The sequence below is a fragment of the Nelumbo lutea genome, chromosome 6 (assembly GCF_056320005.1).
Source record: "Nelumbo lutea isolate HS-2025 chromosome 6, American lotus-T2T, whole genome shotgun sequence".
NCBI classification, from domain to species: domain Eukaryota; kingdom Viridiplantae; phylum Streptophyta; class Magnoliopsida; order Proteales; family Nelumbonaceae; genus Nelumbo; species Nelumbo lutea.
The window spans coordinates 17,131,963-17,155,377 of NC_142689.1; the positions used below are offsets into that span (position 1 = coordinate 17,131,963).

The following is a 23,415-nucleotide window of genomic DNA, read 5'->3' on the forward strand; positions in this document are numbered from 1 at the left end:
GGATGAAGTGTCATAGTTGGTTCCTCATCATTCTCCCTATTAGTTAAGGAAAGTTGGACCCCACCACCTTGTTCTAAAGTGAAACTAAATTTTGATGGAAGCTCTATGGGCAACCCGGGCCCCTCGGGAATAGGGGGTGTTTTCAGAGATGAGAGAGGTAGAGTGCTGGCCCTATAGGGGTGGGAGACTCCCTAAAAGCAGAAGTTTTTGCTTTACTCCAAGGTCTCAGGTTGGCAAAGCATTGCGGATTGCAACAAATAGAAGTGGAGGGAGACTCAAATTGTAGTAGGCTGGCTGCAATCTAGAAGCTTGGGCACATGGCTTTTCAGACATCAGCTAAGGGAAATCTCAAGCTTAGCAAGGGAGATTGGGGTGAGATTTATTTGGGCAAGAAGAACAGCAAATGGTATGGCCGATGCTTTAGCAAAGCAAGGAGTCAATAGGCAAGAGTTGTTTTGGGCCTGTTTTTGAGACAGTTTGTATCAAAGGGTTCTCCATCCGGCCTGGCAGATGTAATTTTTATCCATTATTATTAATGAAAGTTACCATTTCCCATAAAAAAAAGACTACGATGATCTGTAGAATCTGGCTGAGACCCACAAAGCTCGCAAGAGATATCCGGAAGCTGAAGAACTCTTCTTTCCAGATTAGATCTAGAGAGGCACTTATCTAGAGCCATTGTCCAAACCAGAAAATTAGATTTTGAAGGACCGATCGGATTCCAGATCTGACCGAAAGGGAAGCTTGTAGAATCTGAACTGCTAAGCTTGAGGGCCAAAAATTTGATTGAGAAGCAGCCATCACTATTCCACTTCCAGCTCCACTCGCCCTCGAAGTTAGTATTTATCCCCTGCCCTTGTAAGAGCTCCAACAACTCCACAATCTCATCCAATTCCCAGCCAAACAGGTTCCTTCTAAATTGAGGGGGTCCAGGTCATCCCATTTTCAGAAACAGTGTAGGAGTCAACCACCGAAGCATCATGACTAGCAGAACATTAGAACAGGAGGGGGAATGCCTCAGCCAGGGACCATCGTCCTTCCAAAAATTAATTCTCTCCTTTACCCACCTTAAAGCTTACTCCTTCCAAAACAATAGGCAGATTTTTCATTATGCCTTTCCACAAGGAGCTGCCCCAATTTGAAGGGGGATCTCAAGACCTCCAATTACCCCACTCCATCCCGAACTTTGCAGCTAATAGATTTCTCCACCATGCAGTTCTTTCTAAGGCAAATTTCCAGCTCCATTTGCTGAGAAGGGAAGAATTGAACAATTTCAGCTTCCTAATACCCAATCCACCTTCCTCACTAGAGAGGCATACTTGGTCCCAATTGACTAGATAAATTTTCTGCTCTTCTTCCTAACCTTTCCACAGAAAATGTCTCTGCAATTGTTCCAATCTTTTTGCCTTTTTAGTTGGGATGGGAAAGAGAGACAAAGTATGTTGAAGGGTTGGAGAGTGTGCTTTTAATTAGTGTCACTCTACCCCCAACTGGGAGATATTTTTCTTTCCAAGAAAACTTTTTCTCCATCCTTTCTATGAATGGAACCCAAAGAGCTGAAAAGGAACATTTTTCCCCGAGAGGTAAGCCCAAGTATTTAACAGGGAGGAAGTCAATCTGGCAAGCCAACATCCTCGCACACTCCTCCAAATTAGACACTTAGCCCATTGGAATAATCAGACTTTTACTCAAATTTACTTTTAGCTCAGAGACAACTTCAAACCAGCTCAGAATCCCCAGAAGGAACTCCAACTGATCAGGGGAGTCATCCACAAAAAAAAGAGTATCATCAGCAAATTGAAGGATGTTCGCCTTTTCCTTCCCTGGAGCAATCACAAAGCCTTCCCAACAACCAGAAAGAGCAGCCCTCTTACTAAACAGAGAAAGAATTACCATGATACAGATGAACAATAGGGGAGAGAGAGGGTCTCCTTGTCTTAACCCCCCTAGAACTTTCAAAGAAACCTGCAGACTGCCCATTTGTCAACATAGAAAATTTGGGGGAAGATATGCATACTTTGATCCAATTCCTCCACTTTTGATCAAAGTTCATTTTCTCAAGCACAAAATCCAAACACCTCCAGTTTACATGATCATAAGCTTTCTCAATGTTCAATTTGCACACCAAACCAAGACTTCCCTCTCTCCTTCTAGAGTCAATAAGTTCATTAGCTATAAGAACAGAGTCAAGCATTTGCCTCCCTGGAACAAAGGCAAACTGATTGTCAGAGATTACACTGCTTATCACCCCTTTCAACCTTTCAGCCAGCACTTTCGCCAAGATCTTATAGAAGCTGTTCAGGAGACTTGTAGGCCTCAAATCTTTGATGTTAACAGCCCCTTCATTTTTTGGGATGAGAGTGATAAAGGTGGCGTTCAAATTTCTTTGCAAGGAAGCGTTGGAATGGAAAGACTGAAATACATTTACGAAGTCTTGCATTGCTTTATAAAATCCCAGCACTTCACATAGAAGAGATTGGTTAAACCATTCTGGCCCAGGGGATTTGTCCCCTTCCAAGTTCCAACTTACAAATTGCTGCGTTGATCTCCTCCTCCGAGAAAGGCCTCTCAAGGAGCAACTTCTGATTCTCATTTAACTGCTTGAAAGGTAAGTCCACTGGAAGAGGTCTACAGGCCCAACTCTCCTTATAAAGATGAGAGTGATAAAGGTAAGTCCACAAAATGGCAATCAGCTTGATTTCAGTAACTGAATCCCCAACTCTGCCTTCCCATTCCAGCTTGCTAATTGAAGAAGCTCTACTCCTCGTATTTTCCATTTTGTGGAAAAATTTGTATTTCTGTCCCCCTCCTTCAGCCAAGTGGTTTTAGCTCTCTGGCTCCATTTTATCTCTTCCTTGACTGCCAACTTATCATTCAAAATTTTTGCTTGAGATCTTTTCAGCTTTAGAGCATCTGATAAAGGACCTACTTCTTCCGCTCTATCAATATCTTCAATTACACTAAGAAAGGCTCTTTTCTCAGTTTACAATGTCTAGCTATTTTCTAGCCTTCAGAGTTTTGTTTTGTCCTTGATTGCTCCCAGCTTCTTCGCCAGAATAAAAGAGCTGGTTCCCTCCACATGGAAATCACACCAAACTGCCTTCAATAAAGGGATAAAATGTTCTTCTTCAAAACAAGCATTCTCAAATTTAAAAGGATCCTTTGCTTTCTCCTGGTTGCCACATATTAGTTGAATTGGAGTATGGTCTGAAATCGGCCTAGGGAGAGTAATCTGCCTGAATTCAGGGAAACTATCATCCCAATTCACAGAAACAAGAAATCTGTCGAACCTTACCAAAGTAGGAGTATCCTGGTTATTAGTCCAGGTATAATGGGCACCCACTAGAGGAAGGTCAGACAGATAATGTAACGTTGAAATCACCACCTATATAACCCACAGATAGGCGAGAGAGCCTCTCAAATCTTCCAGTTCCCCCCAAAAGGCATTCTGCAGGCTTGAGTTTGTTGGACCATAAACATTTGTTACTTGGATAATATTCCCATTGACAAGCCCATAAGTAGAGATAACTCTATAGACCGAAGGGTCCCACATAATCACCAAACCTCCAGCTTTTCCAATAGCCAGTTTTTCTCTCCATCAAACCTGACCTTCTCCACAAACACTATGGACCATAAAAGCATCAAGCACTTCCAATTTTGTTTCTTGCAACAAAATGATTTTTGAATTGGAACGCTTAAGAACATCACACGCCACCAATCTTCTCCTACCCGATCCTAAACCTCTAACATTCCATGATAAAATTTTTAAGTTCATTTCACTATTGACACAAGGAATTCTCGTCCACTTCTTACAACTTCTTTAATCCACTCACTACTCCCCACCTTATCGTTGAATTCCCAAGTGAGCCTCATCATCTCTCTGTTCTTTTTCTAAGAGGTCCCCCCATTCCTGGCTGCTAATTTCCCTCTTTCCATAAGTATTTTTTGCTCAACCCCTTTCAAATATTTAATTGTCTCCTCTTCCAACCCCCCCCCCCCCCCCCCCCCTCCCCCATTGACACCCCAAAACTCCCCCAAGCCCAATGGCTTCGAAGAAACCCAGGAAGAGGACGAAGAAGAACACGCATTTGACTTTACCTCTCTGATCCACTGAAGTAATAGACTTGCCTTTGCTGTTCACTGGCGGAATATTCATGCTAGAGGATAAGACAACTTCAGTTCTTGGCCCCGAGAGAATAGGCGAGCTATTCTCTTTCTGGTTGTCAATCTGAACAACTCCTTGCACTTCGTTGCCTACCACTGCAATAGGCGAAATCTCTAGTAGATCTTCCTCTAGTTGTACCAGAGGGAGTTGCTAGATCTCCATCTACAAGGGCTCTCGAGTCGATGTCGTCAATTAAAGGGGAGGGGGAGGGGACTGGACTGAGCCATTGTTGCAGTGGCCCCTTTCCTCTATTTCCGATTATACCCAAGTGGACTTTGAGGGTTGGCTCAAGGCACGAGCCCTTGGTTTGCTTTGAGGGTTGATTGAGCCAGGCTGGACCCAAGTGGATGGGGCTGTTGATAACTAATCTGTGCAAGAGAGTTCTGGGCTCAATGTCAACCTTTTGAAATTGCCTAGACTGCTGATTTGAAGTCGAGTTGGGTTTCTTCACTTGCATATCCTAGATCTGATTCAATGGATCCAGGTTTGATAAAGATCCAGATCCTGTCACCTGCCCTGCCTCATTTAAATCATTCAACGGAAATTCCGCCATGGGAGCCACCTGTAATTCACGAATGCACTCCTTAATGTTTTCAACTCTTCAATACCCGAGCTTCCCCTAGTAGACCAAATTTGAAATTATGTCCCCTCTCCTTGGTTTCTCATCTTGACCCTCCAAGCTTTTTAAGATTGAATGGCCTAGAGGCCTTCTATCCATCCCCTCCTTCTTGCCTCCTCTTACCACTGGCAAAGACGAATCCTTCGATAGGAACCTTTGAGACGACGAAAAGTTAGGTGAGGCACTCCTCTGAGAGCCTTTGGAGAGGCGACTTTTCCCTTCGTCTTCTATTAATACTGTTTTTAAGATGTCTGGACCAGAAACCCCTAGCTTTTGGATTTCTCCACTCTCCAGCCCCCTTGACCTTCATCTGCTAACTGAAGGCAAGAATTCAAGCTAGATCCGAACTGAGAAAAGGGCTTCACCAGCTGCAATCTCAATCTTCTCCGGCATAGCATTGCCTCCTCGTACCTTCATTCAAACCCATTCGCACGTAGCAAGCTCAAATGGTGAATCATTCGTTTCAATAATGCCACCACATAAATCTCCAATGGACTTCATAACACTCGGACACTAGAGAAGTAACGGGAGGATGAAGACTCTCATCCAGAGTGAATCGTCGTGAACAATATCCCCCTTCGACTCAGGGTAGCACCCTGGACTTGTGCCCCACCAGTCTACAAGGAGGGGGTTTCTCCCCATCTGCCAAGGTCCATTTCTAAGCACCCCTTACCATTCTCCAAGTTCTGCAGGCCCAGTTCTCTGCTTCCTGACCTCTATCTCCCAGCGAAACCCCACTAAGCAATTTCATAGGAAATCCCTTCTCATTTCCAACCCTTGGAGCTCTGCGACAAGAACCAACTTGTGCTCAACCTTCCTCATCTCAATGTTCCCAAACTCCGGCCAGGCCCCAACTGCCGCAACTTTACTATAGGAAAAATTAGGTCTCGTCCTCGCATCGACCCCTGCCCTATTGTACCAGTTTTCCGCCTCCCACCTCCTCTTCCAACAAAAGATCTACGAAAGACACCCCTATGATACATTTGGTGCATCCTAGGGATGGACCACAAATGCTCCCCTTTAGTTACAAGTTCTAGACTCACTAAGTCGCTATAATTCAAAAGAAAAAGGCACCACAGAAGAAGATTCTCAATCTAATCAAGATGTATAATAAGAAAGATTCCCCTCCCTGGAAAACAATGTTTGATGGGGATGACTGATCGATGGCCACAATTTTGGGGGATGACTGATCAGTGGAAGTGGAGTTACAAGGCACACTTAATTAGTGCTTGAAGCGTGTAAGAACTAATTAAGTTAATGATTTCTTCACTTAAAACAAGTATCATTAAAACTATCCTATCTTAATTGTTTTTAGCATTTAGAACTTCATTTTTTAGATCTTTATTTATCTACTATTATCGCTACTCCACTTTTGCTATTGATTTCTTTCCTATCTAAATACAAGACTGGTAAGAAAGTAAAGATGTCACCTAAAACTTTTCTTTTTTTTTTTTTTTTTTTTTTGGCACTTGGTTACTTCCATTTGCATCTGTCATCAGTAAAACTCATACTCAAGTTTTGAAGTACTTGAGATTAAATATTTTCTTGGAATATTGGCGTATTTTGGATCTGAAACATCTTTCCCATTAAATTACTCAAATTAATTCACTTCTTTTTAGCTTCTTCCACAATATTATTCTATTACAGGAAACATAAATGCTGATTAAAGTTGTAAACCAATGTTTTCTATAATCAGATTGGAAGTCATATTACATCTATGATCTATGACAATTTAAAAAAAAAGGAACAATATAACTTTCTATTCTATGATAGTGGTACCATTTCTGCTGTCTCAAGTGGTATGTGTTTGCTGGAGAGCAGTTGCAGAAGAGGAAGAAGAAGAGGAGAGAACAGATCTGAGAATGGGCGGCAATAATGTCTCAGCCGGCCCTAGAAGCTAATATAAATATTTACAATAAGAAGATACATGAAAGGACTAGAACGCCCCTGATTAGTGATGGGACACCTAGACATAATAAAGATAAATAAAACATAAAACAGGTTTAGGCCCATTAACAAAGGCCCATAAAAGACTAAGAAACTTAAACATAAGAGTTAAACTAAGCCCATTAACACTTAACCACTCGAACCAACAGTATGACCATTTGTGATGTTAGTTTGGAACCTAAGGCAATGTTGCAACATGGCTACAAGCTTTGGGTCAGTGTTGTAGCTCAGGTTTTAGAACTTGTAAAAGATCAAAGCTCTTACTGTGAGATTCCAATCCTCTGGTTAAGGGCTCATAAACCAGAGAATAGGAGAGTTGGAATCTCACCACATGGAAGAAGAATGTCTCTTCTCTAAACAAACTAATTGTAGATATCAATTCTCAAATATTTCCTTAAATTGGTAAATGTGAGGCAGCACCATTTATAGGCAAGGCTTGGAAAGAAAACCCTAGCTTGCATAGTATGCTTTCTACAAACAGGCAAAATTATACAAATACCTTTCTAGAATATTCTTCTGGAGTATTCCTTTTCTGGGCATGGGGTTACTAGAGTGAGCTTCATATCTTGGACAGAGGCCAAAGATTTGGCTGTGGGTTATGGACCTTCTGTATCATGAACTGGCAGGGGAATGACAAAATTGGGTTTCTTTCCTTTCCTTTAATATAAGGGCCTTCATATGTTTGTGGGCCAAGGGAAACTTTGTGGTGTTATGTGTACATGGATCTGCTAAAGGGCTTAGGCCCATCCTGACTGCAACATCATGTAAACATAGTCTATACTTATTATGTACTTGAGTTTTAGTCTTTCAAGCAATTGTCATTGATGATATGAGGCATTCCTTGGACAACTGTTTTACCTTGTTGCAATATATTATTAAATCTGTGATTTATGCTATTTATTCCAAAACTCAGGTTAGTGTTGGAGAAAGCTTGTGGCAGTCTTTGGAGGAGAACATGGTTCCATCCTTACCTACCTCTAGGACTAATTGGCTGGATTCTCAACCAAAGTATTCTTCAAAGAAATATAAAGACTCCAGCATTTGTGTTGCCGGAGGTATGCACTATTTTTGTATCAATTAAAGCCATATTATCTTAAGGAAATGTAAAGATTCAGATTGAACTGGTTATGCTGCTTCAACAAAAATACAATTCCTCACATTGTACTTGAAGGTAGTTGTCTATAGGTTCTATCAATCTATTTGTTGGTCATTATCTACTTGCTTTGGATTGTTTGTACAAATACAAAATCATTGCATCTTACTCATGCCTGTTTGTATGGAGAATTTATAGCATACACCATTTATTAAACAAATGGAAGTGATTGGCAAAATATATAGGTTTCCTTCACAGCTTATTCTCCTCAACTTGAATACTATCAATCCATGGACACTTTTTGGAAATGGACTGTCATCTTTCTCATATTTTATATAAATGTCTGGCGGACATCCAGCCCAAAAACAGTGGAGATAGAGGTCTGATATACATCTTAGAACTTTCTTCCCTGAAACTTTGTTTGATTTGTCAGAAAACACGATCTAGAAAGCAGTTGCATTTCTTAGATGGTGGTTCCAAGAAAGCACTTATTTGCAGTGGTAAAAAACAACAAGAATTTAAGAAAAAGAAGGAGAAACAGGAGAAAGTTACAAAATTTCTTTCATTCATTATACAAATTATCCCCCAAACCCATCTGGTGAAGGAGTCTGCCAATACCCGGTCTGGGCTTCCTATGGAATTAGGTTTCACACCCCATGGTCTTAGGCATTTTTATCCTGTTAGCTTGCTACACTCTTTGGTTGAGATTCAGAATTACTTCCACTGTTTAGATTGCAAGAAACATTGTGGGGGAACAGACAATTTCATCTATCTATCCTTGTTAATTTATACAAAATTCTTTCAGCTCACTTCTAGAAAATAAAAATCAAAATTTGTCCAATGTAATTCAGAAGTTTGGTCAGGGAAAATCTATGCCACATTATTCTGTTGATAAAATTTCCTAACAATTTATGTTTTATTTGCTTGCAGAGGCAATAAAGGTGGATATTGAGTTTAGAAACCCTCTTCAAATTCCCATTTCAGTTTCTGGTGCTTCTCTTATTTGTGAGCTCTCTGCTAGATCTGAAGCAGCAGCTTCAGGTAAGCAAGTTCGTTTGTTTTTGCGTTTTCAGATGCTTCTTATTTGTCAGTCCATGATTTATGTGCTTTGAATTTCATCAGAGATAGGTGGTCGATATAGAGATTCACTTGTATCTGTTTCAAGGCAACAGAATGATACAGAATTCAGAAAGTTGGTCAGCAGTTGGTACGTCTGTCTACTTATTCTCGGATTCATTTCTTACTCAAAACATCTTTTATTTTGTTATTCACTCTAAAGGGAGTGGTGACTTCATTACTGCAGGGAACAGAATTCCAGCAATTCTTTGTTTACATTATCAGAAGTTAATTTTTCGTTGGGGGGAGGTGAGACAATCATGGTGAGTTTTAGTGCAGAAACAAACTCTGTATGAAATTTTTTGTCCTTCCACATCCTACTATAAGACATAAGTTCTAGTGTTTCATCTAGATTAGCCATATATTTAAATGAGTGGAGGTAATCTACTTTCCTATAATAAAGCTTCTTTATATTTTGATTTTTGTACTTGGAGCTTATGCAATTATCAATGCTTATTGACAAAATCATTTCAATTGTTTGGTGTCCAAATATCTGAGGGAAATGAGAAGACTTTTTTCCCATTCTGTGGGTCTATTTAATTTCTTTCCTAGAACTCAGGTGGAAACAAACATCCTGGCCTGCCAGGTGTATTTGTGTATGTAGAGGTTCTAATTGGGTCAAGTAGGAAATTCCCCATACAACCCTGTCCTATTTTTGCCACGTGGAGGAATGATGTGGCAGATCAAGACTGTCCACACATAGGGGCCCCTCTGGATTAGGCAGGTTTTCAATCCTCAATTCTACATTATCCCTATGTGACTATACCCAACTTGAATTGGTTTGTTTCTTTAAAAATATTAGAAGTTCAAAGTTATTTTTCTTTAATACATGTCCATCTAGGCTTTCGCCTTGACAATTATGATCCAAGGGCTTGATTCATTGCCCCCCTCCATCCACCCAATTATTTTGAGATTTTAATCTGTTGAATTAGTGGGGTGTGTCTGTGGGGGGGGGGGGGGGTACGGGTTTAATTTAATCTTGAATTAAATTATATCACTTTTTTAATGGTGTCGGTGTAAATCTTGAGTTTCCTACTTGGTTTTGATATACTATCTTTCCATGATTCTTCAGGAGTGAAACTACCTTCTTGGATAAATTTTTGTTTGGACAACTAGCCTCTGTTTAAATCCTTTTGTCTCCATTTCTACCAGTCAAGACCATGATTCCCACTTTCAATATGATGGACATTTTGTCATGTGAGGTGGGGAAATTTCCGGGATATTTTGCTATTTTCTCTAAGATATTTGGAAAATCTAATAAAATCAAGGAAATTTTCTAAAACATGGAATTTGTTAATAAACCTTAAAGGAAATGTTAGAGGAAGTATAAATGCTTATTGAAGGCTAAAATACCATAGTAAACAAATGTATGAATCAAATATAGAAGATTAAGAGACTTAAATAGGTCTGTCTCCCTTCTAGTCTTTTATCTATCTTCTCTTTATTGCGTATGTTGTTTACTTTCCATTTTAGGTTTGTCTTTTTTGTCTCTATATGTTTTCCTCTGTTGTAGTTGTGTTCTTTTTCTTTTGAACCATACCGATTTACTATGTCAATCGTAACAAAATAGTAAACCATTCATTCAATCACTGAATCCCCATTTGTTCTTTTAGGAAAAGACTTTAAAAACTATGATCATTTAATGAAATATCAGAAAGTTTCTAATCATATTCTAAAAGTTTAAACCTTAAATTTATAGTCTATCAATGACTTCTGAAATATTTCCGACATATCAACGATAAACATGGTCAAGACCATAGCTAAACCTTATCCATTGCTCAAGCATTTTCCCCCTTGAAATTTATTCATGCTTTTGATGTTACTTGTTTTATTAGTTACTAATATCATCAAGAATTCTCTGAACCATTGACTTTTCCATTTTCAGGTACAACTATCTGTTACTCCCAAAGTGGAAGGTGTACTAAAAATAGTTGGGATGAGGTGGAAATTGTCAGGTACTGTAGTTAGTTATCAAAATTTTGACTCTGATGATGCAAAGAGAAAAAATGTTAAGGGAAGAAGGAAAGGAAAGCAATCTTCAATCAAGAACCTGGAGTTCGTTGTGATAAAGGTTTTACTCTTTGATCTTTACAATTTTCCTCTATTTCCTCTTTTTTGTTGTTGCATGTGCAACCCATTGAGGAGGTACAAAAAAATGAAGGGCTATAAGTGGAGAATGAGAGTAGGGAAAGGGTAGACAACAGGGATAAAGGTTGGAAAGAGAGATGGGGATATTATTGGAAATATGAATAATGAAAAAAAGTTTTGCAAGTGGAAATCAGTAGTTTGAGACTTGACAGAAGGGGGCAAGTGAAACTCTCTATAATATATGGTAATAGATGCATAACGTTAGTTAGCTTTTCCTAATATTAAAGAGCTAAAAGGCTGTAAGTGGAGAATGGTAGTAGGGAAAGGGTTGACAATAGGGATAAAGGGTAGAAAGAGAGATGGGGAAATAAGAGAGGGTTCAGACTGGAAGAAAGGATCGAGTGGTTTGGGCAGTGATGACAATGACCTTGGCTTCTTTCTTCTCTTGATCTCTTCTTCAGAAAGGAAAAAAATTCCAAAAAGAGCTGAAGAGGGAAGGAAGAGGGAGAACGAGTTGAAGGAAGCATGGGAGAGGAGAGAAATTTCAGGCCGGCGGGGAAATGGCGATTGGAGATGATCATTGAAGCCAAAAACTTCCTGTTCGAGCAGGACGAAGGAGAAGGTTCACCTGAAAATCAGAGAAGGTAGAAGGGCGACGATTCTTCTACCAGAGGAGGCGTGTTTGTGGTTGAAAGGTTTTGTTGACGGAACTGTTAACACCTTACGGGAAGAAGGATGGAGAAACTCGATGACCTGTCGGGGTAAGAGATTTGAATCAGTTCTAAAGAGGAATGGAAATGGGTGGTTTATCATGGTAACAGAGCATTTTGGCAATAACAAAAGGCAAGTGTTGTGTATGCCGGAAGGCCAGAAGCGGAGAGGGTGGGCTTCTTTTGCTTTTAATCTTCAGGCTTTTCTCTTGGAGGTCGAAGGGAGAGTGGCAGAAGAACCTGATAGGAGCTCGAAGGAATGTAACCCAGCCATTCTGTGCGCCCCGGAGCCTTGCAAAGTGCAAAGCCCTGAAGTTATGATATCTAGTTCAACTGAACATCGGAGAATAGCTCTTGAAGAAGGGAGATGTAGCTGGGAGAATAGGATGGTTTTAATGGCAGACAGGGCGATAGAAGACTGGACGAAGGTCTTAGAAGCAGTTGCAGAGAGACTGGGCCTAGAAGAAGATGCAGTCTTATTGCCTTTCGCTGGAAAGAAAGCTATTTTAGATATTAGCGACAAGAAACTGAATTACAGCACAGTTCAATTAGAGGGAAGAATGATACAGGTTCAGAACTGGGTTCCAGTTTGCAACGAAGTAGAGCCAAGAAATGGCAGCTTCTTGATCAAACTTCTAGAACTTCCATTCAATCTCTGGAACGAACAAACCTCGAGGACAATCGTCAGAGCTCTGGGTGGAGTTCTGCTGGAGGTTAACATGAGAAACCTGCGAGCCGTGGAACTTAAGGTTGCAGGGATTAAGACAGAAAACCTGCCGCGAGCTTTCGAAGTTCACTCAGAAGATGCCTGGTACAAGGTCTGGTTAGCCTCAGAAGCTGAGGCATCGCTCTCGGGAAGACGAACAGAGGTCGAAGGAGATGATGAGTCTGCAGGTTGGTGTACACGTGGCTTTCAGGGACTGGCTGGAAAGCCAGTAGCGCGTGGAAAAGTGAAAGAGGAAGGGGAACAGTCGCAGCTCGCAGGCAAGTCTCGAAGCCTTCCTATTTAGGCTATTAATTCAAATTTTTTTGAAGTGGGGATGAGCAAAGAGGGTGGCCCGTTCTATGTTGACGTGGCTAGAAGGGGAAAGGCTCGGGCGATCTCTCTTAATAAGACCTTGTCTGAACCGGCCATAAGGAAGACCGAGCCGGCTGGTTTATCGGGTGAGCAAATAAGGGCACCGGGTAGTTTTTTAAGAGGCCCACGTGACAACTTAAGTCATCACGTGGGGCGGGGAAGGGTTAGGCCACCAATGATATATGAAATTTCTCATCTATCATCGTCTAAATCTCGCATGGCCGACTGTGAAGGGTTTCAGAAGGCGAGAACGGTAGGGGGAAACTGACCTCTGAGCTGGGTAAGACAGCTGGCTGGTGACGAACAGAAATGCCACGATTCTGATCACCCGAACCCGCGCTACTTGAGAAACAGAACTGAAGAGAGGAAAAAGGCTGACCAAGGATGGATAAGCTGCGGCTCAGATTCTGATTGCGATGAAAACTCGGAAGGTTGTGAGAGTTTAGGCAGTGCGGCAGATGAAGATCTTTCAGAAGATTAGAACAGGGATATGTTCAACCTGGAACACCTGTTCATTGGGGATATGGTGGGGGAACAAAAGGAGGAGGGGGAGGTGCGGGTGAACGAAACTTCTTTTTGTAACAGAGGAGATGTTAACCTAAAATCGGATGAGCCCCTCCCAAGTTCTAGTGCTTTGCAAGAGGCCGAAAAGGAATTAGCTCGGGCTTTCTCAGAGCTGAACAAGAGTACAACACAGAGAGGTACACACTTGGGTATAGGAAGAGGTCTTTGTGTAGATCTAGTGACAAGGAATAATTTCCCCTAAACCGGGGAGACAGTGTGCTCCAAGTCCTCAAAAAAGGAAGTGCCAACCAATTATTCTCTTTTGCTTACTCCTCACAACCCTCAGTTGGCCTCAGGTAAATCCTCAACTCTGTCAATTCAGTTTTTGATACTGATGAGTGCTCTGTGTCCCTTGTTCCAGATTCTCCTCTCAACCAAGTGTCAGAGGCCCATGGTCAGAAAGCTACAGTGAGTCTATATGGGGAGGAAGTGGTTGAGAAAACTTGTAGAGAGACAAAGATTTGGGATATCATTGAGAGTTTAATGGGTGAAGCGGAGGGGAAGGAACTGCAGAGAGGGATTATAGAGGGGATAGAAAGGGCTATTGGTGGAGGTAATGAAAAAAGGAATGAGAAGATTCTTAGGAGCGAGAAGAGTGGAACAATAGAGAAAGAGGAAACTAGTGGGGAAGAGTCAGTTGCAGAGTTTGTGAAAAAGTTGGGGTGCAAGCTGAAGAATCCAAATGACTTGAAAGCCTATATGCAAAAAAAAAAAGAGGACAGCAAGCTCAAGAAGAGAAAGTTGAGTGAAGTGGAGAGATTGAAAAGAGATATTGAGGGGGACAAGAAGTTTGAGGTGAGAGGGGATAGAAGGAAAGGGTTTAAATAGATTTTGGAGGAGTTAGGGTTGAGGTTAAGAAGTTAAAATGAGAATCCTAAGTTGGAATGTGAGGGGTTTGGGCAGTATTAGGAAGAGAGCAACAATTAAAGAGGTGATTAAGAAGTTTAATCCGGATGTGGTAATACTTTGGGAGTCCAAAAGAATGGTTTTTGATTGTAGATGGGCAAGGAGTGTGTGGAGATCTAGGGAGATAAAGTGGGTGGCTGCTCCCTCGTGGGGATCCTTAGGTGGGATTGTAACATTGTGGAAAGAAGAATTATTAATAGGTGTGGAGGAGTTAATAGGAGATCATTCTGTGTCCCTAAAGTTCAGACAGGTGGATGATGGGTGTGAATGGGTACTAACAAATGTATATCGCCCCAATGACTATAGACAGAGGGAGAAATTATGGGAAGAATTGAGATATTAGAGGCCTTTGGGAAGGACCTTGGTGTGTGGGAGGGGATTTTAATGTAGTGCGATTTATAGAGGAAACTAACCACCCTAGACAGAGAGTGACAACAAGTATGAGGAAGTTCAACCAATTTGTGGACTCATTTGAACTTAAAGAACTTCCACTTCTAAATAATAACTTCACTTGGTCCAACCTTCAATCTAGGCCAATATGCTCTAAGATGGACAAATTTTTGTACTCAACAGATTGGGAGGAACATTGGGGTAATCTAACTTCTAGGGCTCTTCCAAGACTTATTTCAGACCATTGTCCTATAGTGTTGGGTAAGGAGGAATTGAGAGGTGATGGACCTACCCCATTCAGGTTTGAAAACATGTGGTTGACTCGTCCGGTTTCATTGAGAAGATTAGAGAGTGGTGGGAACAATCTAATCCGGTAGTAGAATGGGAGGGAATGAGGTTCCACATGAAACTTCAATTCCTAAAATCACAAATAAAGGAGTGGAATAGGTTGGAGTTTGGAAGAATAGAAGAGAGAAAACAAGTTTTGATGGAGTAGATTGAGGAAGTGGACCTGAAGGAAGAGAGAGGTTCCTTTGGAGAGGAAGAAAGGAAGATGAGATGGGATTTTAGGAGGCAGATGGAGGATATCTTTGTTAAGGAGGAAATTAGTTGGAGGCAAAAATCCTGGTGTAAGTGGCTAAAGGAGGGAGATAGAAACATCAGGTTTTTCCATTCAATGGCAAATGGGAGGAGAAAAAGGAATTTCATCTCTAAATTGGAAGTTAGAAGGAGCAGTTTTGTCCCACCCGGTAGAAATTGCAGAGGTCCTAGTAAACCATTTCAAATCTATATTTAGAAGGCCTTTGAATGGGAGGGTGTGGTTGGAGGGATTGGAATGGCCGACTCTAAGTGTAGAGAAGAGAGAGTGGTTAGAAAAGAGTTTTGATCTGGAGGAGATAAAGGAAGCAGTATTCTCAATGGATAGGACAAAAGCTCTGGGTCCAAATGGCTTCGCAATGGCTTTCTATCAGGATTGTTGGGATGTTTTGGAGAATGATCTTAGATAAGTTTTTGAGTTCCACAGAAGGGGAATAATAAATCCGGGTTTGAACTCAACTTTCATTGCTTTGGTCCCAAAGAAGAAAGAGGCATTACAAACAAAGGATTTTAGACCTATTAGTCTGCTGACTAGCTTGTACAAATTTATTGCGAAAGTGTTCTCTTAGGATAAAGAGGGTGCTTCCCTCTATTAATGCACCCAACCAAGGTGCTTTTGTGGAGGGAAGATAGATCATTGATTAGATCCTCTTTGCCAATGAGAGCTTGGAGAGCTTTAGGAAATCGAAGTAAAAGGGGGTGGCTTGCAAATTGGATTTGGAGAAGGCATATGAACTAGTTGATTGGTCCTTCTTGTTGGAGGTTTTGAGAAGTTTTGGCTTTGGAGACAGGTGGTGTAATTGGATTTGGGGCTGTGTCAGGACTTGTCATTTATTCTGTTTTAGTGAACGGAACTGTAGTTGACTTCTTTCCTGCTTTGAGAGGTCTAAGACAAGGAGATCCACTCTCCCCTTTTCTTTTCACCCTGATTGCTGATGTACTTGGGAGATTGATCCATAGAGCATACTCGAGGAATCTGATAAAAGGGTGGAGAGTAGGAAGGGAGGAAGTTCGTTTGACACATCTATAGTTTGCAGATGACCCAATCTTGTTCTGTGAAGGAGGGGGCATTAATTGGATCCGAAATTTAAAGTTGGCAATACAACTCTTTGAGCAGATATCTAACCTCAAGGTGAACTTTGGTAAGAGTTGTGTGGTGGGAATGAATGTGGATGAAAGAGACGTAAGGGAATTTGTAGGAGAGCTAGGTTGTGCAATCTCGGATTGGCCCTTGACATACTTGGGCCTCCCTTTAGGAGATAATCCTAAGAATGTAAGCTTCTGGAATCCGGTAGTGGAGAGGTTTGAGAAGAGGCTGGCGGCTTAGAAGAGAAATTATCTTTCTTTAGGTGAGAGAGTCGCTCTGATTAGGTCTACCCTAGCTAACCTACTTGTCTACTATCTGTCAATGTTTAAGATCCCTTCTAAGGTCTCCAATCTCTTGGACAAATTAATAAGGAATTTTCTGTGGGAGCCTAAAGAGGAGAAGAGAGATCATAGGGTGAGTTGGGAGGTGGTAACTAGGTGTAAAAAACTAGGAGGTCTTGAGATTGGTAACATCAAGAAAAGGAATGTGGCTTTGCTGGGAAAATGGTTGTGGAGGTTTACAATGGAAAGGGATAAATTGTGGATTGAGGTTGTGGCTAGCATACATGGGCTGAAAGACAATGGCTGGGATCTTTGAATCATGGCAAGGGCTACAACTGCTTCTCCTTGGAAATCGATTCACAATCTGCTTCCAGTTTTTCCCCTTGGATCAGGTATGGTCTAAACTCTGGTAACCGAATAAAATTTTGGGAATAACTTTGGGTCGGGGATTCACCTCTGAAGGACCAGTTTCCCTCCCTGTATGCTCTGTTTGACTTGAAAAATGAACCTATTTCTTCTTTCTTGGTTCCTTTAGACTCCACTTCTGGTTTTGGGTGGAACCTAGGCCTACGTAGGTCAATTAGGGATATAGACTTGGACAACATGTTACCTTTGCTAGCCATCCTTGAGAATGTCTTCCTAAATCCTGATAAGGAATACACTAGATTTTGGACCCCTTCCACCTCTGGTACTTTCTCTTGTGCTTCGTTCTTTGAAACCTTAACTTAGCCTTCTGTCCCTATTGGGTTGCCCTTTCCGGTTAAGGAAATATGGAGCAAGCCTATTCCTCCTCGAGTTGGCTTTTTTTTTTGTTTGGAAATTTTTTTGGAAAGAATAAACACAATTGACTTACTTCAGAGAAAGAGACCCAACTATTGTCTACTTCCTAATGGATGTTCTCTTTGTAAAGCTGATGGGGAATCCGGCTACCACCTCATGGTCTCTTGTAAGGTCACTGAAACTGTATGGGAGTGGGTTTTTTCCCGCTTTGGGTGTTCTTGGAATCCTCCTGAGAGTGTCCAAAGTTTGTTTTCCCCTTTTTTTTTAGATGGCCTAAGAAGCGATGGAAGACTATGTGGAGGAGTATTAGGGCAGCTGTGTGCTAGTCACTATGGGAAGAATGAAATTCACATATTTTTTTAGACAAGGAAAGAATCTTGGAAGAACTGTTAGACCTATATCTATTAAGGGCTGTTCACTAGCTAAAATCTTTGGAGTTGTTTTCAGACTTTCCTGTGGATGACTTGCTAAGAAATTGGAAAGAGGTTGCTACTACTTCTCGGTGCACGAGAACTCTTACTTCCTCTCGGTCCCCTCCCCGCTCTGGATTCATAAAATTGAATTTTGATGGCAGTAATGTAAGGAATCCAGGGCCCTCTGGGACTGGAGGAGTTTTCAGGAATGAGGAAGGGATTGTTATTGCTTTGTTCTCTGGCCCTATTGGAGAAGGTGACTCTCTTAGGGCTGAGATCCTTGCAACGCTGGAAGGAATTCAAAGAGCAAAGGAATTAAATATCAGCCGGTTGATCCTGGAAGGTGATTCGAAGGTGGTGGTTAGCTGGTTGAAGAAAGAGGACAGTGGATTGTGGAGCTATACCATTGAAAAGAAATAATTCTTATGGCTGTGTAGGGACATTGAGATACAATACAACTGGGTGAAGAGGAGTGCCAACTCATTTGCGGATGGGTTGGCCAAGCAAGAGGTGAATGGGGAGCTGAGATATTTTATCTCCCCTTGTATCCATAGTATCACTTTTCTCTTATTATTAATGAAGCTGTTGTTATTGATAAAAAAAATGGAAATAAGAAAAATGAAAAAAAAAGTGTTGTGAGTGGAAATCAAAAGTTTGAGACTTGACAGAAGGGGAAAGTGAAACTCTCTATTATATATGGTAATAGATGCAGAATGCTAGTTAGTTTTTTCTAATATTAAAAATTTAATCTCTTTCCTATTCATTTTCTAATATTACATCCTTGATGTCCAGAGTCAACCCAAGCTTGGGGGCTGTATTCATCACCTACCTAAAAGGGTATATGCAGGGGATCTGCGTCGTCTTGTATTGGAGTTGACAAATGACTCTGAATCGTCTGTGAAGGTGAAATCATTTAACTGTCATTGTAACAGCTAGATTTCACTGAGAGCTATGAAATTATACAAATTTGTACATACAAATTATATGCTTGCATTTTTGAATGTGCACCATGAATTTCCATTATGTTTGTTTGTTTGATCAATAATGTATTTCTGACATGTTACCGACAGACTCTGAAGATGAAGATCAGTCATCCAAGATTTCTAATCCCAGGGAGTCTGGAAGACATGAATGTAGAATTTCCTTCTTGTCTAGAAAGGCAGGCAAATTGTCGAAACAGTCACGTTCAAGCTAATACTGTTAAAGGGTCCAACAGCTGTTTCTCATTTCCAGAGGTCTGTACACAACATGTTTTGGTAGGGCATGTCCTGTTGCAATTGACATCAATTTGGAAATTCGCCATATTCTCATATAATGTTATTTCTTTTCTGTTTGCAGGATGTAGACATTCAAGGAGGAAAGACCTTGTTGTGGCCACTTTGGCTTCATGCTGCAGTTCCTGGAAGCATTTGCTTATATATAACAATATATTATGAAATGGAAAATGTATTGAGTGAGATGAAATACCGTACTCTTCGCATGCACTACGATCTGGAGGTAGGCAATCATTTTAGAAGCAATAATCAGAAACTTCATTAATGCAGCAATGGTAATATTGCCCCAACATTCTAAAATGTTTTGCAATGATGGGACATGGGACCAGTACAACAAGATACATCATGGCCTTTCAGATTAGCCCCTGGACCTGATGCCTCCAAAACTAGGATCATTCCTTGTCACCTCTTACATCTAGAGCATTTGCAAGACTATTTACTATTTTCCAACTTGGGGTCTTCCTCAACAAGTAGGTCAGGCTAGCTGACAAAGATTTTGCTTCTCTACTATAAAATCTGAGGGACCAAGGGCTGTATAGTCTTAAAGAAAGCCAACCAATCATTACTTACGTACAAATCCCCTTCTTCTATCAGTTGGTTCCAGTCTGAAGAGTATTCCAGTTTTAATTCTTAAGGAGGTTAAGCAATTTGACCCTTTGATATATTCCTTCACCAGCTGATAAATAGCTAAGCATGATATTTACAGTCCGATATCTAAAGATATCTCCTACCCCTTGGGAGTCTGGATTGCCCAGGCAGCATCCAAACTTGGCTTACCTGTTATCTTATAGGAGTAAAATCAGCTAAGCGCCTAGCCACAAGGATGAAGAGAAGTTCTGATTATATTTTCTGACACCATGAATTTGAAATATTTTCAGTTATAACAGAATATAATCTAAGAAAAATGTGCTCCAGGTTGGACTTTGATGTCCTTTGGTCCAACTTCTGTTTATATTTGGAGTATTCTATCATAAATGCTGCAACTCTGCAGGTATAAACTTTTAAGGCCCATAGGCATACACATCTTTGGCAATCTTCTTAGAGCAAGGAGTGCATGATTGACTTGTGTTAAAATGAATATCCAGAAAGTAATTTGTTAATGGAAGGTGTACTTTATTAAACTAATGTTGCATTAATTTCAAACTTGCATTCAGTCACTTGCTACAAGCTTTAGCATCTGACAAACATGGTGTGTCAGATTCCTGTAGAATAGGACGATAGACTCACCGGTATATTTTAATAAGATAGATATTGTTTTCATATATTATATAGTAGCAAATAATGGGATGTTCAACAGAAATATAAAAATGTTATTGTTGTCATCATCATCATCATTATTATTATTGTTGTTGTTGTTGTTGGTGGTGGTGGTATTATTATTATTATTATTATAAGAATGCTATTTTTGTCACCTTCAGTAGAAACAAAAACTTGTAAACTTTAATTTCTTTACAAATAAAAGCAAAGAAGCAAAATTGTAGAAAACCAAAGTTCCCAACCCAAATCCATGGAGTGTCAAAATAGAAAATATGTAGATCGGTACATTCATTTAAAAATCCATGCAATATAGCTACTGAATATAATTCCTTTTGGACTCTTTTATAGCCAGACCTCATGGTGATTCATAGAACCATAGTTTTTTCCTATATATGTAACAAAGATGGTTCATAAAAAATCAACCTTTATATCTTCTTGATGAGAAATTAGGTTGTACATCTGCTTATAATATCATAAATTTTATTCAGACTGGTTCAACTTCGCTTGGTCCTAGTTATCTCAGTCTGCTGTTTGACAATCATCACAATCTTTTCATTAGTTTTTGGTTTGTAGGTTTTAATTAATACTAGCATGTTGATTTGGCCATATCATTACTTCTTTCTCACTAACTTATCAGTGGGAACTGTAATGCAATCACTGGAGTGGCTTAATTTATCCTTTAACAGGTGCTACCATCATTGGAAATGTCGGTCCAAATCAGCCCCTGTCCATCAAAACTGCAAGAGTTCCTGGTGCGCATGGATGTTGTCAACAAGACCAGTTCAGAGAATTTGCAACTTCATCAATTGTCATCTGTTGGATGGGAAGTTTCATCATTAGAACCTGATGGCACCATTTGTCCCTCAGAATTGTTAATGGATGGTCAAGCATTATCTTTCTTTTTTAAGCTCAAGGTTTGTTCATGAAAATCCTATTTTTAACAACAATTGCATGTATAACTTTTGTTTAATATTAGAAAGCGGCAGAAAACATTTGTTCTAATCTCTAGTAGGACTATTGCCTACAGTGCAGGTGCAGCACTCCATGCACTAAGTGCTGGTTATATTGAAATTTATTAAAATTTAATTTTCCATTTGAAGTTCTGAGTTAATTGAGTTATTCTTCAAGCTCATGAAAGTTTTTATACTTCTAGAATTGTAGGAAACCATTGACAGAAGGCTCGATTACTTCTGCCCGCCTTCTCCAGGGAAGTGATGTAAGATTGGATCCTCAAGGAAGCAATGAAGTGTTGTTTGATATATCTAGTTCAGTTTTGGAAGATTTCTACCATTATGAGAGATTGCACCTTGGAAAGTCAATTCAGGTTGACCCATTTCTTTCTTTATCTGATTATGAACATTATGCACATGGATCCTGCATTGTCATTTTGTGTTTTGTGCTCAAACAGAATGGAATAGAAAAACAGGATTCAAGTCACCGGGTCCATATAGTTGGGACAAGGCTTAGATGATGATGATGTATTGAAATACCATATATGACACAAATTTTGTCCAAATCTCATCCTAATTCAGGATCATTTGTAAACCCATCATTTCCATATCTGGATTATCTGCTATTGCAGACAACCACACACCAAAAAAATATAAAATACATGTACACATATATTGGATAAATTTGCTAATCCTTAAATAGACAAGATTTTTAATACAATTTCCAATTTGTTATCCCTCAACTCTGTACCCCAGGAGATTTGGCTTGCCTGGTAGGTTGTCCATAATGTTATCCAGACAAATCTAGGGTGGCAGCCCAGGAAGGCTGTCAAAATACATAAATAAACCTTGCTATTCATGTAACATGTTTAGGCTAATAGCCACTTGTCACATGCCAAAAGAAAGCCTTTTTGTTAGCACTTTAAGGAAGCTTAGTATAATTTGCAGTTCAGATTGGCTACATTATTGCACATGTTGCTGAAATAGGAAATATTGATTAGTGATTTTTTTGGTTCTTTAAGGAAGAAATGCACACTAAAAAGGCTTTTGTAGAAAACAGCTTGATGAGAACAGCTCACTGGTTAGTAAAATATGGCTACTTCTACATAAAGAGCAGAGCAATCCATTCTATTGGTTCCCTTCATACTTGCACCATGTAAAACTAAGTTTTAATGGGTGCAGTCTGGTTAACCCAGGGAATTTAGTCATAGGTGGAGCCTTCAGAGATCGTAATAGACTGATTATGGCATTATAGTATTATACCCTGGACCTATTGGCCATTGAGACTCAATGGGGTCTGAATTACTAGCATTAAATCATTGGATTGAAGTTGAGAAGTTGTTAGCTATAGAAAAATTACGGTGAAAGAAGTTCTTGAGTTGTAGTGGGCTTATAAATAGTGACCCAGGTTCATGGCAGCACATAGATATATATTGAAATAAGTGTGACAATTGGTACATGAATTTATGTAGGCACAAAGATCAGCTAACAGTTTGGTGGATGCATTGGTCAAATAAGGGGTACAGGGACCAGTTGTATTGGAGGATGACTACCACAGAATCTGATCTTGTGTTGTAGATAAAATTATGGGGATTGGTGGGTGTGGGAGCAGATGCTACCTAGGGATAATAGGGACTGATTGTATTGGAGGATGATTGCTATGGAATATGATCCTTAGTGTTGTACATAGAATTATGGGGATTGATGGGTAAGTTGGTAGAGGCTACCTGTGGAAAATATGAGTGATTGACACATCTTCCTTGTATATAGATTTTATTCTGTTTTTTTTTTTTTTTTTTTTTTTTTTTTTTTTCAGTTGTGTGTACAACTTTTATCATTAGTTAACAAAAGTTGATTTTTTTTTCTGGATTGGTTATTGATTAGAAACCTTTATTAATTGAAGAGAATGAATCAGTGGAAGTAAAGAGAGAAAAGGGCACATCAAGTGAGGCCTGCCCTCTCCTATACTTGAATCAGTGCAACTCAATTCAGCCTTAATCCCAACTATTTGGTTGGCTACATGAATAGTGTCTTGCCTTAATCCCAACTATTTTTTTATTTGTCAGGGTTCAATCAACATACATGTTGGTGTTTGTTGAT

At 40.1% G+C, this 23,415-nt stretch overlaps 1 protein-coding gene across 1 annotated transcript in view; it reads left to right on the forward strand.

The window, feature by feature from the left end:
• Nucleotides 1-23,415, forward strand: part of LOC148847634 (Tetratricopeptide repeat (TPR)-like superfamily protein) — a 76,032-nt gene that overhangs the window by 43,183 nt on the left and 9,434 nt on the right. The window contains exons 17-26 of the mRNA XM_088949160.1: nt 7,645-7,786; nt 8,755-8,865; nt 8,947-9,031; nt 9,128-9,203; nt 10,826-11,011; nt 18,627-18,737; nt 18,905-19,069; nt 19,173-19,331; nt 21,052-21,279; nt 21,519-21,689. Of these exons, the coding sequence (XP_088805286.1) occupies nt 7,645-7,786; nt 8,755-8,865; nt 8,947-9,031; nt 9,128-9,203; nt 10,826-11,011; nt 18,627-18,737; nt 18,905-19,069; nt 19,173-19,331; nt 21,052-21,279; nt 21,519-21,689 (1,434 nt within the window). The remainder of the gene's footprint in view (nt 1-7,644; nt 7,787-8,754; nt 8,866-8,946; nt 9,032-9,127; nt 9,204-10,825; nt 11,012-18,626; nt 18,738-18,904; nt 19,070-19,172; nt 19,332-21,051; nt 21,280-21,518; nt 21,690-23,415) is intronic.